Genomic DNA, 17,495 nt, shown 5'->3' with positions numbered 1-17,495 from the left:
TATATATTTGGTGCTGCTGCCCCATGGTTAGCACCATCGGCTCACAGCAAGAAGGTGCTGGGATCTATGTGGTCATTTCTTTTCATTTTGTTGAGTGATATTCCGGCCTTCTCCCACATTCCTAAAACATGCATGGTTAAAGTACTTCTAAACTGGCCATAGGTGTGAGTGTGAATGGTTGTCTATCTCTATGTGTTGGCCCTGTGATAGACTGGCACCCTTTCAGGGCCTACCCAGTCTTTAGCTCTATGACAGTTGAAATAGGCTGCAGCGCCCCTGAACTGGATAAATGGAATAAATTGGATAGATGAATGAATGTAAATAATTTAAAGTTGTTTTTGTTTTTTTTTACTGATATATATATATATATATATATATATGAGAGAGAGAGAGAGAGATTAATTAGTCTAGAAGCATAAAAACATTTAAAAAATTGACAAATATATATATTTGTCAATTTTTTTATGTTCCTAGACTAAACGCTTGTATTTTTCCCAAGTTTAATAAACTGGAAAATTAGGATTTTTTTCTGGGTTGTAATCACCCAGATGGCACCATGATAATATAATGCTATTTGCAGTAAGAACCTTGGACATGATGCTTGATAACAGGTCTCATCTTATTTAGTATTGCTAACATTTATAGTTCTTACATCTTCAACTATGTAGTACTCATTGTCCATATGTTCTCTTTTCCCTTCTCCTTCTTCTATCCTTTTCCCATATTTCTTCTCCAACCCCCTCCCCACCGCCATCTGTGCTCCCTCTTCCCGCTCGCCTTCTTTGCTTTGTGCAGATCGCTCAGGCCTGACCTGTACGGAAAAGATCGAGAAGTGCCAGGAGACGTACCTGCTGGCGTTCGAGCACTACATCAACTACCGCAAGCACAACATTCCCCACTTCTGGCCGAAGCTTCTGATGAAGGTGACGGACCTGCGGATGATCGGGGCGTGCCACGCCAGTCGCTTCCTTCACATGAAGGTGGAATGTCCCAACGAACTCTTCCCCCCGCTCTTCTTAGAGGTCTTCGAGGACCAGGAGGTGTGAGGCACACTTGCCGGCACGCAAAGGGAAGAGAAAGTTGGAGCGAAACAGAAGATGGGTTAGTCCATCGTGCTTGTGGGGGAAGAATGGAGGGAGAATCCTCTCTGCAGGAATCTGCATTTCTCTGACATCACATTCACAGTATGTGGTTTTAAAACTGGAAACAACAATATCAGAAACGACACACCAGCAACAGGAGAGTGAAGCAAACAGAGGATTTTGTTTTGTGAACACCCTCTTCTCCACCTCTTTCTCCTCCTTATACCAACCCCTGTTTTAAAATCTGTTTGGGGGCCCTTCTGTCTGAGCATGATGTCTTATCTAGTAAGAGTTGTAGCCATTTGCCAAGACACAAACACACACAGACACACACACACACACTCACAGCCTGTTCCACCTCAGTTCTTCAGGGCAGCACTCTTTGGAGGGTCAGTTCCCCCTCCTTGGTTTTATTGTACCGGTCACAGATTTACACTTGTCTTGAAGCCCATGTTTCCGGCGTCAAAGCTGGCCAGCACCTCTCAGTATTATTTCTGAATAAGTGTTAAGGCATTGATTCAGAAAGTATGGACAGTAGTGTCATCTTGTTGCTCACAGTCATGCAGGCGCACGAATTTAGCAGACACTGCACATAAAAATTTCAGCAGACGTAAACGTTTCCGTGGTGCATAACGGCGGCAGTAAAGCAGAGCAGCCACACCACTTATCAATTACTCAACTCAATCTGAGCCATGACAGCTGTTTTTGGAGCTTGTTCTTCTCATATCCCTGTGAAACCGGTGCTATATTTATATAAGGCTACTCCAGTTTTATGAAATTGTGTTCTCTACCTTTGAAAAACATACAGACCATGGCTTCATATCTACTTTCATTTTTGTCATTGGACCGGTTCCTGTGACATACAACACACACATACGCACACACACGAGCAGACTTGCCTTGTCATTGCCTATGCTGCTTGTGCCAGCAGCCTACCATCTTATGAATGACAAGTAAGCCCTTCTCTGTCTGAAGAGTTACAGCATTGAAGGAAGGGAAGGAAGAGAAAAAGAAGGGGAAGGAGAAAGGGAGATGCTTAGAGGGGAGGTGGGAGAAAAGGAAGGCGCAGGGACAGAGAGAGGAATTACAACGTAAAAGCTGGACTGTAGCCAGAGTTCAGAAGTAAATCTCCCACACCCAACCTCCGAGGAGGCTCTGAATAGCAGCAAACACCAGCAAGACGGCAGGCCTCATCACATACACACTGACTCTCTTTTTGTCTTTTTAACTCTCTCACACACACACGAAAACACACATCACCTCAGAGTAACGTGAATGCCTCATTTTACTGAATGCACTGCACGGCAGTGTTGATATACAGCCCTAACCTGCAGGGTTTGTACAGAGTCCTCTTATCGTGGGCTCAACTCAGTGTGGCCCCTCCAGGCTTCCATACACATTTGCCTTCTGTTTTGTTTTGTTTTTTTTCTTGTTTCTTGGTTATTTTATTCTTTTTTTTTTATTTTATTTTTTTACCATGGACGTCACTGAGAGCAGGCAAATGCCAAGAAGGCTACCATTTACCTCAAAGTGGACACACCCCTAGGCTGGGGCAGCATTACTGCCCCTGTGGTGTCAGGCACTACCTCACCTCTGTGGACACCGGGCAGCTGCCCACAGCCTACACACAGACATACACCATTCGAGTTGGAGTATGTGTAGAATGATACACAGATGTGCATAGCTTTTTGCATAGGTGCACACTCGTAGTCATGGAAAGACTAAAACACTCACAGAATACACACATACACACAGTGCTGTCACTTGGTTCAAATGAAATACCACTGAAGACAGGAGGGCCAACCATCCCCCTGGAAGGTTTTACCCCCTTCCAGGGAGTGGTACCCATAACATTCGGGTTATCTCTTCTTCTTTTTCTTTTTCTTTTTTTTTATCAAGTGGGACCAAGTGTCATCTTTTCAAATTTGGATTTACCAGTTTCTCTAAAGACAGAAACCGGCTCGCAGAAGCAACGAAGGACAGCGTGGGATGTGCAGCCCATTAAAGCAAAAAGCAGCAAGAGGAACGATTACACGGAGTAACTGAAAAGTCAAGGTGGCCACGCCCGTCAAATCAGCATGTGGTGATGACGTACCACGCTACACTTACGATAGCTGCCACTGGAGCTTGGTAAATATTTTCATGGAAAATTTCAGCTTTCTGTCATGCATGGGCAGTGTGTTTGACATAAAAAATGATGGAGTGAAGCCTCCTCACAAGCAACTCAATCGCACTTCTAGCTCCCCAACGCTCACTACTATAGCAGTAATATCTCAGCTCAAACATCCATGGCAGATATGACAAGTTTACCCTCCAAATGACCATACAAGAGTGTTTGATTTGATTTCAAAAGCTCACTCTGTTCAATCCAATTCTGGGGCCAAGCCAAATCTCACTGGGTTGAAAGAAATCTAGTTTATTTTCTATCCAATACCAAGCAGTAGTTTATACTGGGCACATGCACAGGATGGGTTATCCACACCTCCTCAGAGCTTGAGTGCAGTTGGGAGGGGAGAGGAACTGGAACGCCATCTTTGGGCACAGCGGTGGAGTCTGGTTTGACTCTTCCTAAAGTGCATCACCACCTCTAGAGATCCATCCCCACTCTTTTCTTTTCTACCCTCCTCTTGTCCAGTCCGTGACACTGCCCTTTCTGGAGCCTAGCTCAAGTCTAACCCCCCCTCCTGCCATCAATATGATAACAGACCCCACTCAGCCAGGCTGGTGGGAGTTTTTGCACTAATGCAACACCCCATAAACTCTCCTTTTCGGGTTAGTTTCCCCAATTAAAATTGACCACAAATGGGTATCCTGAACTGCTCTGTTTAACTGGGCCTTTGCACTTGCAGTGGGCTTGGCCCTAAACCTGTCCTGTTGTCAGCATTACACCAGTAGAGCCAAAACAGCCCAAAAGCAGTGGGCAGAGATCCCTCCATAGGAGGGCTTTCTCTTTATCCGTGTAGTACTCACTGTCCCATACTAGAGCCCACTCAAAGTTCACTTTAAGCCCTCTTCTGAACACTGAAAATCCTCTCCTTTACCCAAAGCATCCTAGCTGTCACCGCTGAGCAGTTCATACCCAGTTTTGTCCAGATTCATTCACACCAAACAGGATCCAGGCCTTGTGAAACAAGGCTGGCCATAACTGCCCTTTTAGAGTGGTGCCACCAATTGAATGTGACCGACAAAGCAGCAGGGACGAGAGACTGGAGTGTGAGAATGCGTGGATGCAAGAGAAGAAGAAAGGACAGGAAACAAAGAAACAAACAAACAAAAAAAGCTGAGGGCCCCAACTCTCACTGCCATCATTGACATGGGCGAGAGGGGGTGATGTGGCTGGTTGCAGAGACAATGTCGTCAAACACAGGGAGGAAGGGCAGATGTCCCCTTCGGCTCCCACGCAGCCCCACGCAAACCCCCGCTCCCGTGCCAGCTGACGACCCCAAATGTCCTCCCTCAGCTCCCACTGTAAGGATTACCTCCAACGTTCAGATTGTGAGGATCAGGAAGACAGATCCCGCATTCCTGAGATGCAGGTTTGGGATTCCAACACATCTTTGTAAAAGAACCGATAAAGAAATCGACGGCCTTTGTTTTTGTGAGCTGACTGGGTATGTGCGTGTGACAGTAGGGGTTATAATGCTGCTTTTTACCTTCTGAGTCTGATGTAGATTAAGAAAACAAAAGATATATGAAAAGGATTTTACATCCGTCAAACAATATGAAAAAAAAAGATGACTTTAAAAAAAAAAAAAGACTCCGGAACAAAATTATTGGAGATTTTTTTTTTTCATTTTATCATTGTTTTCTTATATTTCTGTTTGTTTGTTTTTTTGGACCCTTCAACTGCTCTGTGTAAAAGAAAAACAAAACAGCTGTTGTCACTTTTTGACCATGTGTGCAGTGTAACATATTTCACTTCTTTTTCACGTCTATAGTTTGTGTTTGTAAGCCAACTGATCTGTTTGTCCCTGTCCCCGTGTCTGTCCAGTTGTCCGTCCCCTTTTATCAGGAGGAAATTTACAACCAACAAAAAAACCCCAGGAATTTCTTTTTTTATATATATATTTTGTTCCTTTTTTTTTAAATGAAATACATCTTTGGAGGAAAGAAAAAAAAACAAATAGAAAAAAAATAACGCAACAAAAACTGAAAATACAAAAAAAAAAACAAAAAAACTGAAACACAATCTTGTCATACCTCACACAACACAAGACTCAAAGGAACTTGGGAGGAGTCATATTTTGCAGGCACATGTGAAAGTTCAGAGATGCATATATAGATTTTAAAAAAGTGTACATGTCGAGATAATATGTGCTTGTGTACGCATCAGTGTAAGTTACAAAAGGACTCTTCCCTCAAGCTTTGGTGCCCTCTACCTTATTGATTTGGTTCTCGAATGACAGGAGGTGCAACTTAAACTCAAGAAAATGTCGAGACATCAGCTCTGAGCGCTGCCAACGTGAGCACTTCTCCACCTTAAAGGCACAGTCTTTAGACGGTAAACCTAAAATGTGAATGGCCCAGAGACTGAGGGATTGACTTCTGTAATAGCTGAGTGTTTTATGGAATTGAATGTAGCTGACAGGAGGGGGCTGGACCTGACCCCGGCACCCACAACCTAACTTCCACACACCAGCAGAGAGGATAGTGGTGTCACATAGATGTTACAAAACAACCAACAAAACTGAGAATATATATATTGCCCATCTGCAAGGTGCAATACTATGTTATGTATTTTTCTATGTTTTGTGTTTTGTTTTGTTTTTTTCATTTACAGCTTATTTTGGCCATAACCAAGGATGTAAATACAAAAACATACAACACTCGAAGATTCATTGTAAAAAGTCAATTTAACCGCTCCATCCCATTGTTATGCAAGTGGATAAAAGTAAAAAGAAAAAAAAGAGCAAAGTAATGTGTAATACTTGTTACATTTTTTTTTATGTGTGCACCCTCTCACATGTGCATGCAGATCCATATTCAGAAGTGCCCTGTGACATTAATCGTAAGCCCTGTGCCTCGTGTTGTTTGCAAAGAGATGGATGCATACCCCTCGTGTTCTCACGCTTCACATGAATGACTATAGTTTTGTGTGTGAGTGTGCGTTTACCTATGGGATCAGATTCCGTTTTTCCAAACTATTGATGTGAGTCTTGCCAGCAGCTGTGGCAGTTAAAGGTCAGGAGTGCAGTGGGGGATGTTTTATTAAAGAGACGCTTCACCCCAAAGTCAAATCTACATGGCCCATAGTAGAGCCGGGGTTCTCTAAGTGTGCTCCAGTGGCTCTCAGTGGCATTTTTGTGGCCCAAGTAAGAATCCACTACTATTATAATTTCATATATTTGCATATATTTTATTCATCCACAGTTCTATCAGGACTGAGAAGCCAAAAGTAAGACATGACAGGAAAACAAGGACTTTATTAAAGTGTCAAAGAGCAGTGGATAAAGAGGCAGGTCGATCTAGCAATAGGGAACCCAACAGAAAAATAGGGAAACAACAGAAAAGACTTGGGAAAAATGAGGCTTGACCAAGATGGATAGGTAAGGGTGATAAGCAACAGGTGAATTCAATCAACAGAACATGTTAAAAGAAAATTCAATAATCAACTAGTTTTCTGAAGATACACACACTTAAAAAGCCTTTGATTAAATGTGCATTTTTCTTGTGCTCCCTAAATCTGCAATTGGTCATCGAAACACCGAGAACCCCTGACCGAGATTATGTTGGTGTGAGTTGCCTTTTTCTTTTCCAGAGACATGAGCTGCAGAAACGTCAGCCTTCTCTTGAGGAACAATAATTCTAACGGGCCCATTTACTTTGTGCTTCTTAAAAACTCCCCTGTCCAACTGAGCTTTCAGTCGCCAAGTCGCTGCACTGAAGGAAAGCATGCATCTACCATGTGACAAGAAGCTCGTGCCTATGACAGAATGTGAACATGACCGGCATTCATTTCAGCTGAGCGGTAATGCTTTTCATTTGCAATGGCAGGCTTAGTTTAGTGCAAAGAAAACAGTCTGTACCTGAAACTGGTCGTGTCGCAACACGGTTTCTGACTTTTCTGTAAGTAACTTCACATTACTTCTGAGTTTTATAGATTTTGGGGCACTTATGTTATAATTAAAGAGAAAACAGGCGTATCTACAAATTATATATCCAAAACTCTGCAACTCACACCAAATACTCCAGGTAGATAAACGTGTATATTTGATTTTGGGTGACTTACAAAGGAAAGTTGGAAGTGGGATAGGGAGCAGGGTATTATTGGGCATGAATGCCAAACAGCTGTTTAACACCCACATCGTAGTTGTCAAAGTCTAAAATGGATTTGTTCACCAATGCCCCAAAAAGCCAGCCTAAATACACTGAATCCGAACTTCTGTGAGGATCAATTTAACTGAAACCTGAAGTAGTTTGCAACAAGTACGTGAGGCCTCATTAACACAAGTCATTTCAGATGCCATTGGGGCCTTCTTCCACAGGTCATTTGCTGATGTGGTTGCACTTGTGAGGCATAAAGATTACTTGTGCATCTTGGAAAGACAAATGTGTATGTATAGCATTTCAGTAACTAGCTAAAACGAGTCTGGAATCACCTCTCGAATTAGTTTCAGTAATCAGATCTCAGTCAGTTTTAAATGCTTTTCTGGATCCATTTCCTTTTTTCTGCTTCTATGAGATTGAATAGCTAACCAACCTTCCCACAATGCATAAATGAAAGTACAAATGGTGTCTTAAATGATGCAAGTTTGAACCAAGCATCATATTTTCAGCTCAAACTGTTTAAAGCTGAAAGTAATTTTGGTTTATAACAATTGGTGACACCCCGAGCTCACACAAATCATGCTGTTCCTCACCACAACAAGCAGACTGATGTTTTTGAGGCTGGCTTTGTGGAGCTTCTCAGCCCTTCCCCTCCATGGATCCTGGTTTATTCTCACATGTTGACATGTTGGACAAGGGTGGAGATTGTCTGTAATGTCTTTTGGTTTTATGGTTGTTTTTGGTTTCCCTCTCCCCTCCCCCATGCCAAATGTAGAGTTTGTTAAGACATGCAAGTAGCAAGATGTCTATGCAATTTCCCTCCAAATCCCTCCAAAAGACATGCTCACTGTAACAACTGTGAGCCGGTCTTGCTTATGAAATCAGATTTGGCCCTTGCTTGAATTCCAGAGGTTCTTTGCATGACCCAGAGACCCTTGCTACTTTCTGTGGGTGTGGGCCAGAACTGTTGGGGTTAGCTGGCCTTTAGCCCAGCCTGCTGCCTGGTCCTTAGGCTCAGTAAATCTTCACAGTCGTCTGGGACCCAGAGAAGTAGGAGGGGTTCCGGGGATGTTGTGGAGAACAAGGATTCTACGAGACGTGCTGTTTTTTTGTAAACTGCTCAGAAAGTGGTGTGTGTATGTATATGTGTGTTGTTTGGAACTTTGCTTGTGTGCGTCGAATGCGATGCTCTCATTGTTTGGTGTGTCTCAGAGCCTCAAAATATAAAATTAAAACCAGGCCCTAAATTCAGTCTTTCTTGAAAATGTAGCTTTAATCTTTGCATATCGCGACCAAGTTGCTGAAATTTATGTAGCACAAGTAAGGTTAGTTAACCATGTGCTTACCTCTTCTTTTGAAATGTGAGGCAAGTGTTTGATAGCAAAAATCCATTTTCCTTTAGCACTTACTTAGAAGCACTTTGAATTGACCAAACCAACAGTAGGTAGAAGATTCTTCAGAGGTAATACTATAATTATGAATATATATATATGTATATTTAAATTGCACCCAAGCCAAATGACTTTTGCACCATTAAATTTCTGTTCAATCTGAAAGTAAAAACGGCAGAGGCCTTTGGGCAAAGCCATGCAATGAAATAATCAATTATAGCGTTTACAGTTATTTTGAATGAAGTGCAATAAGTGGCCGAGTAAACATTGTGAATTTTATTTGATTTTTATGTCTAATCAGATCTCTTTCTTACATTTGTGTGAAAATAATGCACTGTCCCATGAGAGCATCGGCAAGACCCAGTACACACACACAGACACACACACGTGCACGCACACACGCAAACACAGACCACTTTTTGTGAATGGGTAAAGGAAGCTATTGAAGGATTCTCTCAGGTAAAAGAACATTTGCTAATAAATGATGATGAACCTTGGATGAAAAAACCATTGTTAGCTCCTCTTTTTTGTCTCAATTTGCAATCACCAGTGTTCATTTTACACTTGTTCTGTCATCCTTTCCTGGATGGAAAGGAGTAGACATCCAGGTTCCCAGAAATCGGACCCCAAGTCCAACCTCGGGCAGACATAACCAGGCCCTCACTGCTTTCTTAACCCTAAATCGAAATCGATTTCTTTACATGTGGGGAGTGTTTTGTCTGTTGGTTTTTGTTTGTTCGGGTTTGGGTGCTTTTGTGTATCGCTTGGGTTTTGTGCCGCACTATATGGAAGACCATTCCTGCCAGAAAAAAAGAAAAACATCTGAAATATTAGGAGTATTTTTTAAAGCATCAGATTGATAAGAAAATGCTGAGAGACCAAGTCATCATTTTTACTTAAAGGAGATCGACTCCCATGTTCAAGTCGTATATTTTGATTTCACACGGTGATTATCATCACTTAACTCATTCACTGCAATTGACGTCTATAGCCGTCAATTGCAGTGAATGAGTCAATGGGTTTAACTCATTCACTGCCAATGGCTGGCAGTGAATGAGTTAATTTTGACATTTGATTAATTTAAAGTGTTAATTACGGGGTTATAACATCAAAGTCACATATGTTTCATGAAACACGTCTTTCATAAAAGATCATGAAAGAGAAAGTCAAGATCTGTTGTTTTTGACTCCGTTTGGTCAGTTTTTTCGTGGAATAGGTGAGTTACCATAACACAGTAAAGACATACAAAATGATTGATTTTGGTTACAGTTTTATTTTTGATTATCAATAAATTACATTCGCATAGATATGTGCAAGAAAAACTGTGTGCAAAAATTAATTCATCCTTTCATGTCAGCAACACTCTAGCGTCTTTGCACTCTTTAGGGTCAAAGTGCCAGCAGCAATATTCAGCTTTTCCTCATCCAATTGCTTGTGGTGTACATACAGCAGTGCATGGCTCCCATCCAAGCCAGGCACTATTTGCCCTCAGCAGGGCAAATGAACTGGCTGTAGTCCTCCAGCCACAGGCCTCTTTTATTTTCTGTTTAACTCTCAGTTGTATGGCTAAAACCAAGGCTGTGCATGTATATAAGTGTGTGCACGTGGATGTTGCTGTTTCACATGAGAACTGTGCTGTGTGCAAGTGAACGTTGAGTGTAAGTGTGTGAATGCTGAATGTCTGATGGACCTGCTTTGCTTCCCCTTCCAAAAATCCCTAAAGCACCTTTTCAGGCCGCGGTGTGTGACGGAAGTCTGTAAAAACAGATTCCTGTCACATACTTGTGTTATTTCCTTTGAAGAATGTAACCAACACTGTGTTCAGCGGGCTAACAGAGAGGAAGTAGGAGGGGTCACTTGGGAAGCATTTCTACTTGAGTGTGGCGGGACTGCAAGAGATAAAAAACAAAACAAAACTGTGAATTTCAGGAGTGGGTGATATTTTAAACTAAAAGCTGCATCAATTCTTACAAATGGACTGTTGCTGCAGAAAAGAGCAGCCACGGCTGCGCTTCGAGGCTTTGCAATTTTGGGTTCTCCTTTCCAATGATGGCCTTATCGATTGTTTTTATATCCCTCCTCTTGTGTGGCATTGCTGTACAGCATGTTTCATAGGACTCCAGAGGATTTATTATGAAGGCTTGCACTTAGAAATGCTGTGGAGTTTGTTCTCGGGGAAAAGAATGAATTAATATGCTGCATGGTAGGAACTGAGGACTCCCAAGAGTGACTTTAAGGTTATCACTACATACAATATTAAATGACTATGTCCAAGCTAGTACTCCCTTTGTGGCTGCATTAGTGCAACAAGAAAATCAGAAGAGAAAATTGAAACCCATGAGCTAAACAATGTAATCAAAGCACCAAATGTTATTTATTGGACAAGCTACAAACATTGTTACAAGTTTCTGACAATGTTCAGTAAGCGTGAATTATAATTGACTGTTAGAGTATGTTTGGATAGCTATGCATTAATGGCTGAGTAAGATGCATATAAATTAAGCTGTATTGATCAAGAGACTAAAGTCACCCCGTTTATCCAAGGTTACATTAAAGGGAACAGTTATCCTCATTTCCAGCTAAATATTTTTTATTCTTGGACTGTACTTGAGTTGCTCTGAATGAGTCACAATTCATTATTATCCTTGTTTACCTCATGCTCCAGTCACACTACAGAAAACAGAGGCTGGAGACACAAATTATTGCAACAGTGTGCAATGAACTTGCAATCTTGTTACCTTTGAAATGGTTGCTTTAGAGACGGGCGACCACTCGTCAGTTGCTGCCATCAAGACAATGATAAAACATTTGCAAGGTAATTCCCCTGCTGCAAAGACGTGTCATAGATGAGTTTTGCTGATTGGCGCAGACTATTGCTGATTGCATTGTGTTGGCAGTCTGTCTGGATTTATAAATCCGACTGTAATTATTTGCAAACCTGTTCCAGTTTGTTTGAGAGTGATTGCACGCAGCCCAACTCAGATCACGTTTGTTTGGAGACTGGTCGCCTCCCAACTGGCAATCTGTGCAATTGCCTTGTGATCAAATGTGGTCACTGAGAAGTTGAGGGTGTTGCACGCTCAACCGCTGCAACAATCAATGCAATCACTGGGCAACCGCCCTTTTTTCTTTGTCGCACGGAGGCTGCCTTTTTTTACTCTCATGTGACTGAGCCATCATACTCTGCCACTATTATACTTTACGATTTTACCCTGTAAGCCAACTTTCTTCTGATTGGCTGCCCCTCATAAACAAAACAAAAAAGGAAACTTCTGTGCTGGCAGCCTGAGCTGTGTGCCTGAAATTACCATATTAGGGGATATCTGTTCTCAGCGACATCACACCAAGTGAAGAGCACACTTATTTAGAAAAGATGAACTTTGCCACCGTGGCACCCAATTATTAGGGAAGTCCCATCTTGTGACATTCACAGGAATTACCCCTTTGTGGCCATTAGAAAGAATGCTGGTTTAAGGCACTTTCACAGTGCCTTTAATAGTCACACCTATGTTTTATATGCAGTTTATAGCCAAGAGTAGAGAAAACTATCTGAAATTTGAGCTTATGGCTCACAGGAACTACTTGAACTTATCTCAACCTCATTATTTGAAACACTGATCATGTTTAATATGAGTATCCAGAGAATATATGTGACAGAAAATATGTAAAAGTATAGTTGGTCCCCTGTTAGCTGAGTTCAGTGCTGTATGATTTGGCCACTATGAATAACTTTATGTGGACACTGTTTTCCTTTTTACACCAAATACCAAGTAAGACCTGAAGATACTTATAGGTGGTACAGTGGTGTGGTCTTGGAATAAGTTTTATGCTGCTCTGACTGTCTGCATGGAGATTTATAGCAATGTTTTTTGTAAACGGGTGTAAAATGCATGCCTAGACAGATAAGAATGTACACGGATTAGCTCATTTATTAACAGTCTATCAATCAGAGATACAGATCAGAGAATATATGAATATATAAACTGTATAGTAGTTGTATGGAGGTGGGGGCTGCTTCTAAGAAAATTATGCAATGCTTGTCAGGTTGAAAAATTGGTTTAAAACTGCTCAGGTTTGATTAAAAAGGCCTCAAAGGGTGCTTTCATCCATCCTCTGTCTTTCCCACTCTATTGGTCCAAGATGTCTCACTTGTCCTGTTTTGTCAAACGCTCTCAGAGCATGTGCACCATCAGCTCTCATGGCCCATGAGCCCATTCTTGTACGCAAAATCCGAAGAAAACTCTCTCTGGTCAGCAAACCTTAAGGAAAGAAATCCATTTATTTCACTATGTAGCAGGTCCAAGTCACTTGATACAGCACCAGCAAATTACCAAAAACCACCATGGCTTCAAGGCGCCATGCCCACTGCTTACATCGTCTTTACTGCACACCTTTTTGCCCACAATGTTTGTAACAGATAGGTCTCAGTGTTGCATGTACAGAAAGCTTAGCATGCTTATAGTATGTTCTGTGAAACTCGCAAAAACTGTGTTTCAAGGAAGGTTTCATTTTACCAGGAAGCAGACAGTTCTACATCCAGTATGCAGCAGCTGGTGCTCGTGCTAGATGTTTTTGTGTCAGACTATTTCTAGATGGGGTTGTCATGTACAAATGTCTATGAGCTATATGTGTCTGTATTCACTATTTTACTATTGATTGTCCTATTTAAAAGAGACACTTTGTGCAACACGGGTGTGTGAGGCCATATGATAAATCAAGAACAAGTAAAGTCTTTAGAGCTGCAATTAATAGACTGAACGACTTAGTAGGATGTATTTTTTTCTTGATTTAACATGAAAACATCAGTTTCACGGTCTGTATTGTGCATTACCCTCAACACTTTTTACAAACCTCATGTGGTAAATATTACAGAAAAATCAGCCAATAGAAGCAAAGTAACCTCACAGTCGGAGATGAAGAGCTCTTTCGCTCTCTCCCTCTTTTTTCTCTCTCTTTCTCTCGCTCTCTGGGTTAAGTTTTAATTTGATGTTTCTTTGGGAATTTTCTTTCTCCTCTGATCTTCTCAAGGACAGTCTTTCAGCCTGCATATTTGTGTCGGTGGAAAAACACACTACAATACATTTAACAAAATTACAAAAAAGGAACCACTGTTCTTTGTTTGATACCACTCTTTCAAATGTTCCTTGTTTCACTGTGACTGCAGAAGCTGCTGGGAAAAAGATGTGTTCTGCAGACACTCAGGGGTTGACCTGACCAGTCAGGGATAATTGGAAGGTGCCAAAGACAGGATGCTAGGTGTTTTTGTTAGTTATTTTGAAACTTTTCAGCCAGGTTATTATCTTTGGAGCAACCACAAACAATTGTTACTTACCCCAATCCAGGATAATGTGTAGGATTTCATCAAGTCAGTGGCTCATGAAGTTCCTTTAGTTCATTTTAATTTAAACAAAACCTCACGTAATGAAGTGATTATTAGTTGTAACATTAGAAAAAGATTTGCATAGCTACTGTTACATGGTCATACTGTTACACAGTCCCATTTTGATGCACAAAATGAATGTTCAAAATAGATTACTTTATTAAATATGACTTAAAGCGACTGAATGACCCCAGAAACTCATCAGGACAGTGCTAAAAAGTCAAGACAGAAAACTGTTTTCCCATACAGTTCTATAGAACTCGAAATCTTTTTGCGACCACAACTATCGCCATCTGGTGGCCTCTAAATAGAATGCAGGTTTAAGACACTTCCGCATAGGCTTTATTTTTTCCACTCGGAAGCTATGTCCGCGTTTTATATTGTCTGTTAGTTATATTGGCAATTTTGGAAAAAAAAAATAGGCTAGAATCTGATTAACAATCACCAGTAACTAGGGAAAAATAAGTATCGCCAAAGAGGTTGCTTGCTTTGTTAGGTGAAACTGGTTGCAAAAAGGTATATACTGCTGCACCGGCAACCTCCTTGCGATTGCTTTGTTGCTATCAGATTGATTGACGCAGTTTGAATAAAACACACCAACTTGTTTGCAAATAGTCACCAACTACTCTCTGAGCTGTAGTAAAACAGAGGCACTTCACTTTCAAAGTAAATCAATCAATTGTCGAATGACTTCTACCGCTAGCAATGTCAAATGTCAAACATTGTTGATTTTAGCTAATTAAATCATGTTGTGCAAATATACTGAGAGAGCGACATGGTAGCCTGTGTAGTTCAACACCAATATGTGGGAAAAGTTGCACATTGCTGTGAATTATCACCCTGTTGTATAGGAACATAGTTACTAACATGTAGCTAACTTGGCTAATACTAACTGCTAATCGACAGGTGGTTAATTTGCCATGTGTTGATTGGTTGATTGATTGTTGCTATAATGATTCCACCAACAAAGATAAATGGTGTATCTCTCAGCGCGACACACATGTCATACAGTAAACACAACATACGATAACAGTGTGTCTTAGTACTAGTTTGGCAATAACGGAAACAACAAGATTCGGACTTGACTTCACATGGTGGGTGTCATTAATAATAACAATTTTATGGCTGTTACACGAGAACCTTTAAAGTTGGCGCCAACTTCCAAGAAAGAAAAAAAGTGTTGCTTTATATTGTAAGCCAGAACAATAGAGATCTCCTGTTTAGCAAGAACTTGGCAATTGTGCTGCTTTTAGGACACTGTGCAAACATAAAAGAAGGAAATCCAGAAGCTGGTAGATATTTCTTTTTTATGGGCTCAAGAGAACAGCGTCATCTTGGAATTCAGTTATTAAAACACATTCATGGTTATTTTTCACTTGTCAATCACTGATATCCCTCATCTTAGAAGTTACTACGAAGACTCCCTAAAACTGGAAGAGTTTTTATTTTTATTATTCTTGAGCTGAATATTATGAGTCACTGAAGGATTGATGTCGAGGTCCTGGAACAGTACTAGACAAGGGGAGAGAATACAACTCCAAAGGAAATAAACACTGAGATGGAAAGCTTCAATAGAAAACCATTGAGACTGCAGGTACAGCCTTTGCTAGACTTTGGTGCATTATAGGAAACAGTGCACAGAAAATAAAGGCCATTAACTGTATGAGTACAGATCTCTCATTCAATCTTGATCCCGAGGTGCCAGACCGTCATGTATTATCAGGGTAATAAAAGGGTTACAGAAGGTCTTTAAAAGTTTACTCTTATGTTACTGACATATGGGAGACTATGTAAATTTCCTTGGTACGACAAACCCCACCTTCTGGATGTCTGGTGCCAGTTCAACCACACAAGAATAACATACCAACAAATTTGAGGAAACCCAGGTTTTGTTCTTTTTGTCTCCTTTTCCTCTCTTTATTTACCTCTCAGTTGACGCCACTGTCACTGGCATGCAAAGCAAAGGAACAATGTTCAGGATTCATTCCCATGATGCACGGGGGTAAACAAACATGCAAAGACATACAATGAAGCTTAAGGCAATGCTCTGGGCTAAATAAATCCACACTGACAGCACTTATTGCAGATAAACGCATATACACGCAGGAAACATCCAAATATCTACTGTGATCTCCTCTCACACCACCCACAACTTCATCACACCAAACCCTTCCTCACCTGGACCTATTACCCACCCCTCCATTTTACACCCTCCACCCCTCCCCCACCCAACATGAGTCCAGTGGGTGGTGTGCTGTCAGGTTTATATGGTGGGCTGCTTACGACAGGTCCAGACAATCAGCGTGTTTGTAAATGTCAGTGTGTGATTTTCAAATCTTTGTTTATGGTCAGGGTTTTAAAGGAAGATATTTTTTATGGTAATTGTTGCTGGTCTATTTTACTATATATTTATGTAATAAATATGTGAGTACATTTACATCTCATTGGCTCTTTGGTCTGTTATTAGCCCTCGGTTTTCCAGCTGAACCATGTGCTGGAAGGTTTTCATTAATGGACTAATAAATGGAATTCACAAAAACCTTTTTCTCATTGTCTCTTTGTGTTTTTACAGCTGTATAAGCGTGGGATTTGTTCTTAGATTTACAATCAGATCCATATGTGCAATGACATTTTTTTGTAGTTTTGCCTTTGCACACTGCCAAGTATGCACCAGACAATCAAGATGTGATTGAATTGTAGAGTTTTAGATTTGATTCAAGGGGTTTGGCAAAAGTGTTCCATTAACAGTTTGCAATTTTTAAACAGTGTCCCAATTAATTGGATTATTTGCCAGTAAACACTTTCGTGGCTGGTTATTATTTCATCACAAATTAGGCAGATAAGACATCTGGAGTTGATTCTTATTGTTATAAATGCATTTTGTAGCCATTCGCTGGAACTTTCCATGTTAGGAAAGTCCAAAGAAATTACAGTGCAAGTGAATGACACCATCACTAGGCTGAAAAACAAAATAAACATGTCAGAGGACATTTTTCCAAATGAGCAATGTTGTGCAATTAAAAAAAAGAAGAAGAAGAAAGAAACACCAAAAGACCTGAAAGACCACAGAAGGCAACCGAAGTGCATGATGACAGAATTATTTCCACTGTTAAGAAAAACAACATCGTAGTATAGTAGGCAGTTGACCTGGGTCACGGCTGTTTATTAATGAAGCTGCTGCTAGTGCTGATAGAAGCAGCAGGATGAATTTTAAAGCATACAGGACTATACTCTGCTCAGATTCAGACACATTTTCCAAAACTATTTCACTGTAGAGAGATAATGACAAAAAAATGTACTGCAAAAGCAGCCCAAAAAGTTTATCGAGGAAATTTGATAGTCTTCAATGTCCTAGTCAGTCATCCATTCCCAGCC

The 17,495-nt window shown here is 40.9% G+C and overlaps 1 protein-coding gene across 1 annotated transcript in view; it reads left to right on the top strand.

Moving 5' to 3' along the window:
- Nucleotides 1–16,580, top strand: part of thrab (thyroid hormone receptor alpha b) — a 168,591-nt gene extending 152,011 nt beyond the window's left edge. The window contains exon 11 of the mRNA XM_080872288.1: nucleotides 796–16,580. Within this exon, the coding sequence (XP_080728414.1) occupies nucleotides 796–1,046 (251 nt within the window). The 3' untranslated portion in view covers nucleotides 1,047–16,580. The remainder of the gene's footprint in view (nucleotides 1–795) is intronic.
- Nucleotides 16,581–17,495: the final 915 nt, after the last annotated feature.

This window comes from Rhamphochromis sp. 'chilingali', assembly GCF_963969265.1.
Source record: "Rhamphochromis sp. 'chilingali' genome assembly, chromosome: 22".
NCBI classification, from domain to species: Eukaryota; Metazoa; Chordata; class Actinopteri; order Cichliformes; family Cichlidae; genus Rhamphochromis; species Rhamphochromis sp. 'chilingali'.
Note: the sequence above shows the minus strand (reverse complement) of the source record. Positions and strands in the feature narration are given on the sequence as shown.